General features: G+C 39.0%; 1 protein-coding gene across 1 annotated transcript in view; it reads left to right on the forward strand.

Annotated features, from left to right (window-relative positions):
• Positions 1 to 1,448: 1,448 nt before the first annotated feature.
• LOC111960793 (T-lymphocyte activation antigen CD80) overlaps positions 1,449 to 6,700 on the forward strand; it is a 13,433-nt gene continuing 8,181 nt past the window's right edge. The window contains exons 1-3 of the mRNA XM_023983001.3: positions 1,449 to 1,607; positions 3,600 to 3,631; positions 4,045 to 4,094. Of these exons, the coding sequence (XP_023838769.1) occupies positions 1,599 to 1,607; positions 3,600 to 3,631; positions 4,045 to 4,094 (91 nt within the window). The 5' untranslated portion in view covers positions 1,449 to 1,598. The remainder of the gene's footprint in view (positions 1,608 to 3,599; positions 3,632 to 4,044; positions 4,095 to 6,700) is intronic.

The following is a 6,700-nucleotide window of genomic DNA, read 5'->3' on the forward strand; positions in this document are numbered from 1 at the left end:
ACTATATACAGGAGGTACCGGTACGGAGTAAGTATTATAGAAGGCTATATACAGGACGTACCGGTACGGAGTAGTATATAAACGGCGATATACAGAGGTTACCGGTACGGATAGTATATGAAGGCTATATACAAGGTTACGCGGTACGAGAGTGAGTATATAAAGGCGTATATACGACGGAGTACGTTACGGAGTAGTATATAGAAGGCTATATACAGGAGTACAGAGTAAAATGTGAGGAGGCTATATACAGGGTACTGGTACAGAGTAAATGTAGCGGAGGCTATATACAGGAGTACCGGTACAAGAGTAATGTGGAGGAGGCTATTACAGGGTACCGTATAGAGTAAATGTGAGGAGGCATATATACGGACGGTACGCGTTACATGAGTAATGAGGGGCTATATACAGGTACGGTACAGAGTAAATGGGGAGGCTTATATACAGGGGTACCAGTACAGAGTAAATGTGAGGAGGCTATATACAAGGGGTACCGGTAGGAGTAAATGTGGAGGCTATATACAGGAGTACCGTATACAGAGTCATATATAGAACCTATATACAGGAGGTACCGGACAGAGTAAATGTGAGAGGCTATATACACAAGGGGTACCGTAGAGAGTAAATGGAGGAGGCTATATCACAGGAGTACCGAGTACAGAGTAGTATAGAGGCTATATACCAGGAGGTACGGTAACAGAGTAATGTGAGGAGGCATATACAGGGGGTACCAGTACAGAGTAAATGTGCGGAGGCTATATACAGGGAGTACCGGTACAGAGTAAATGTGAGGAGGCTATATACAGGGGGTACCGGTACAGACTAAACGTGAGGAGGCTATTTACAGGAGGTACCGGTACAGAGTAAATGTGAGGAGAATATATACAGGAGGTACCGGTACAGCACAATTGGCCCAGCGTCATCCGTGTTTGGCCGGGGTAGGCCGTCATTGTAAATAAGAATTTGTTCTTAACTGACTTGCCTAGTTAAATAAAGGTTAAATAATTAAACATTAAGAAGGAAATAAATTGCACAAATTAACTTTTAAGAAAGCACACCTGTTAGTTGAAATGCATTCCAGGTGACTACCTCATGAAGCRGGTTGAGAGAATGCCAAGAGTGTGCAAAGCTGTCATCAAGGCAAAGGATGGCTACTATAAAATATATTTTGATTTGCTAAACACTTTTTTGGTTACTACATGATTCCATATGTGTTATTTCACAGTTTTGATGTCTTCACTATTATTCTACAATGTAGAAAATAGTAAAAATAAAGAAAAACCCTTGAATGAGTAGGTGTTCTAAAACTTTTGAACAGTAGTGTATATAGGGAAGTGAGAGTCTTAACTTAACCCCACCCCCTCACCAGTCACACAATACGAACACACCCTGCTGTGAAAAGGGACCAAATTCTGATAAGCTGCTGTATGCTACAATGGCAACATTAGTCAACTAGAAAAGCAAAAAGGACTTTCCCTGGCTAAAGCCACACCCCCAGAATGTTCAAGGAAGAGGGGCTGATTGTCTGTGCTGAGAACACATCACACGCCAACCTCTCCGACTTCACACTCCATTACGGCTGTTAAGAAAGGCAAAGCATGACTGTGGTAAGAATGTCTCTATTTCCCCCTCATAGGCTTTATAACTGTTACAAATATTTACAGCTCTTCCAGACTGGCTTGTAGTGGATGTGCTATTGTTGTTGTAGATTTACTTAGATAATACAGTGCAGGTTAAGGTGAAGCAGTTTAATTAAATAATGGAATATTATGGTATTCAGTTTTACCTACTATATCATATATCTTGAATGAATGGAGGTTGTTGGTGTTTCAGGTTATTAACTAAAACAATAGGTGTAGAGATGTAACTCCTACTCTTAGGGTTGACTGTAGTATCTGGAGACATGGAGCCAACAGATTATGGAGCCATAGAAACTGATTGGCTGCATTTACACAGGCAGCTCAATTCTGATATATTCTGAATGGTCAAAAGCCGAATTATTGGCAAAAGATCTGATCTGATTGGTCAAAAGATAAATGATTGGCAAAATTGGGCTGCCTGTGTAAAACATCCGTAGTATCATATTGTATATTTTAAATAAACGTTTATCGTCATCTCTGTCGAAGTGGTTTAATATGTAAATCGTGCTGCATGGACAGTGCACTATATATGTTTGAAATTGCTTATTTGCAAACATTGTCAATCACTTGGATAAAGTGAAACATTTTCACACAGTGGATTTCACCTACGTATGGTCAGATTACTCTGAAGTTTTCATATTTTATGTTTTGATAAAACTACAACATTTCATAATGGATTTCAGTTTTTATTGACCGCTATCTGAGTAACACATTAAACATGAACATAAACTTCTCACTCCGCATATTTCTAGTACCAACCTCACTCTCGCTGCAACATAACCGTGTGTGTCAGGATGACGATCAGTGTGAAACTACTGTTTGCTACATGCTCAGTTGACGATGAAGGCATACACAAATGAATAGGAATGCACACAAATGCAGACACGTGCATGCTTATGTTTTCTTTATGTATGATTGTTTTCATGTGTGTGCATTATAGCAATATATTTAATATACTGCAACAATATACAGTTCTTCTGTACTGTTGATACTGTAACCTGTGTTCATAAAACTCATCCTACAAGCTGATACCATAACAATGAAGATGTATATTTCTGGGGATTCCCCCTGACTTATTAATTAGAAACGTATCTGACAACCAAGCCAGTTCCCTTCGTCTGCCCCCGCACAATCCTCTGGCCTGTCACATTCTACTGATGCAATCGTTTTAGATCTTTACACTCAAGTATTTAACGCATAATAAAGTCCTTGCAAGACAATGTGTAAAAGACACACGATTGAAGAACGGAATTGTTGTTTGATTCTCTTCAGATTAACGTTAAATCAACCAAACCTACAACTCTGAACTCCTATCCTTAACTACCAATCCCTGAGATGAATCAAAAACCATGACCACAAATATCTCACGAGGCACTAGTACAGCGCCGCAAGATTGTCTAGATATCAAACTCATCACCTGGACCCAGTTTTTAAAAAGTTATATATATGGATTTTGCCTATTGGTTAGGATTAAATGCATAGAAATAGAATGAATAGAATAGACAAATCATTGACTTGAATGGGGACCCCCGTTCTATTCGTTATATTTCTATGCATTTAATCCTATCCTATAACTGAAATAGGAATAGATAACTTTTGAAAAACTGGGCCCTGCGTTTAGGCCTACCACACAGTAGCAAAGAATTTCCTGAAGTAACTCCCTTGTCTTGGGATTTCCCTTAGGGGTTTCTTGACTGACTATTAGGGAACAGAGTATCCATGGAGACAGAATTTCTCTCAATTCCTATTCCTTTCTTTAACTTGGTTATTATAATAAATATAGAATGAAGATTTTTCTTAATTACTTTTTGTATCTCACCATATTAGCTGAGGATTAATAAGCAAACTCTCATGTCATTTCTGAGTGTATATTTACCATGATATGAATCTGATCATATGAAACCTGATCATTGGTTGTGAGTGCTGCTGTTTGAATGAATGTGTCTGTGTTTTCTGCAGGACTATGGGATCTGTGCGCGTCGGCTGCTTCGGTAAGTAGTACTCACCGTGTGACCATGATTTACATGCAACTGCATTGGTTCATTTTGATACAATGATACGTTTTTTAATAAGAATAATATTTAATTTGTAGAGTGCATTTCACACTATCTAGAGTCAGATCTCTTCATAGCTTGTTTACATGGGTGTGTGGTGACAGTATCCGATAGAGAGAATGGCGCTGTGGGTCTCCAGTGGAATTTCAGTTTTCTCTGTGTTTCCTTGGTATACAGTACATTCCTGAAAGCTGGAGGAATGTGTGCCTGTAATTGAAGGATAATATTAATAACATTTATGAGTGTGTTTCTGGAAACAGGTTATTAGGAAATAAGAATGCTTCCCGTAACCATGCCAGTGACCTCACCTAACAGTACTCAGCTGATTGTAATGTTGTTATGGTTTACAGAAGGTGTGTCGTCATATACCTGGTATCGGTTCCGCTCATTCAAAGTAAAGGTAAGAATTGAATCAACTGTCAAAGAATATGACATCATGATACCTGCCACTTAATCTGATCAGAGCTTTACTGTTGGAGATACTTGGCTGAGTGTGTGTGTGTGTGTGTGTGTGTGTGTGTGTGTGTGTGTGTGTGTGTAATCCCATTGTTGACATCGACCTCGTTGGTTGCCAACTCCCCTTTCCCACCACCACAAACTCTTCGCTTGCACATAACCGCTGTTGTCAGGATGAGGATCAGTTGTGAAACTACTGTTTGCTACATGCTCAGTTGACGATGAAGCATACACAAATGAATAGGAATGCACCACAAATCCAGACACGTGCATGCTTATGTTTCTTTTATGTATGATTGTTTTCATGTGTTCTCATTATAGCAATATATTATAATATACTGCAACAATATACAGTTCTTCTGTACTGTTGATACACTGTGTGTCATAAAACTCATCCTACAAGCTGATACCATACAATAAGGAAGATATTTCTGGGGATTCCCCCTGCTTATTAATTAGAAACGTAACTGACAACCAAGCCAGTTCCCTTCGTCTGCCCCCGCACAATCCTCTGGCCTGTCACATTCTAACTGATGGCAATCGGTTTAGATCTTTACACCTCAAGTATTTAACGCATAATAAAGCCTTGCAAGACAATGTGTAAAAGACACAGACGATTGAAGAACGGAATTGTGTGTTTGATCTCTTCAGATTAACGTTAAATCAACCAAACCTACAACTCTGAACTCCTATCCTTAACTACAAATCCTGAGATGAATCAAAACCATGACACAAATATCTCACGAGGGCACTAGTACAGGCCCGCAAGATTGTCTAGATATCAAACTCATCATCCTGGACCCAGTTTTTAAAAAGTTATATATATGTTGATTGCCTATTGGTTAGGATTAAATAATAGAAATAGAAATGAATAGAATAGACAAATCATTGACTTGAATGGGGACCCCCGTTCTATTCGTTATATTTCTATGCATTTAATCCTATCCTTAACTGAAATAGGAATAGATAACTTTTGAAAAACTGGGCCCTGCGTTTAGGCCTACCACACAGTAGACAAAGAATTCCTGAAGTAACTCCCTTGTCTTGGGATTTCCCTTAGGGGTTTCTTGACTGACTATTAGGGAACAGAGTATCCATGGAGACAGAATTTCTCTCAATTCCTATTCCTTTCTTTAACTTGGTTATTATATAAAATAGAATGAAGATTTTTCTTAATTATCTTTGTATCTCACCATATTAGCTGAGGATTAATAAGCAAACTTCTCATGTTTCTGAGTGTATATTTACCATGATATGAATCTGATCATATGAAACTGATCATTGGTTGTGAGTGCTGCTGTTGAATGAATGTGTCTGTGTTTTCTGCAGGACTATGGGATCGTGCGCGTCGGCTGCTTCGGTAAGTAGTACTCACCGTGTGACCATGATTTACATGCAACTGCATTGGTTCATTTTGATACAATGATACGTTTTTTAATAAGAATAATATTAAATTGTAGAGTGCATTTCACACTATCTAGAGTCAGATCTCTTCATAGCTTGTTTACATGGTGTGTGGGACAGTATCCGATAGAGAGAATGGGCTGTGGGTCTCCAGTGGAATTTCAGTTTTCTCTGTGTTCCTGGTATACAGTACATTCCTGAAAGCTGGAGGAATGTGTGCCTGTAATTGGAGATAATATTAATAACATTTATGAGTGTGTTTCTGGAAACAGGTTATTAGGAAATAAGAATGACTTCCCGTAACCATGCAGTGACCTCACCTAACAGTACTCAGCTGATTTGTAATTGTTTATCAGAAAAAGGTGTGTCGTCATATACCTGGTATCGTTCCGCTCATTCAAAGTAAAGGTAAGAATTGAATTCAATGTCAAAGAATATGACATCATAATACCTGCCACTTAATCTGATCAGAGCTTTACGTGTGAGATACTTGGCTGAGGTGTGTGTGTGTGTGTGGTGTGTGTGTGTGTGTGTGTGTGTGTGTGTGTGTGTGTGTGTGTGTGTGTGTGTGTGTGTGTGTGTGTGTGTGCTGTGTGCGTGTGTGTCGTGGTGTGCGTGGTGTTGGTGGTTGTGGTGTGTGTGTGTGTGTGTGTGTGTGTGTGTGTGTGGTGTGTGGCGTGTGTGCTTACCTGCATGTGTGGTCTGTGTACGAGTGTCCCTGTAAGAGGTTGATTTGCAATATATCTGAACCATAATGTTATCTATTCAGTTAGAAGAAATAACTACCTGAACATCGATGCAAATGTTAATCTATTCAGGTAAGACACATAACATCTGACATCTAGGTATGGTTATCATATACAACGCTACGCAATACCAACACACACAACCGACTCAACACGACTCCCTATGTTCATCATAATAAACGCACTAAAAAGAGATACATTCTCTCGAGCACATAATGTTACCTCCTAAATCAGTAATAGGGAATAACTCTGAACATAAGTGTCAGCTATTTCTAAAGGGAACTAACATCCGAATCCATAAATGGTTATCTATTCAGTAGGATCAATTTGATGCGGGGATATATAGTGTCTGTGAACCATACATGGTTATCGTGAGTTCAGAATAAAAGGGAATAAACTC

This window comes from Salvelinus sp. IW2-2015, linkage group LG4p, assembly GCF_002910315.2.
Source record: "Salvelinus sp. IW2-2015 linkage group LG4p, ASM291031v2, whole genome shotgun sequence".
In the NCBI taxonomy this organism is placed as follows: domain Eukaryota; kingdom Metazoa; phylum Chordata; class Actinopteri; order Salmoniformes; family Salmonidae; genus Salvelinus; species Salvelinus sp. IW2-2015.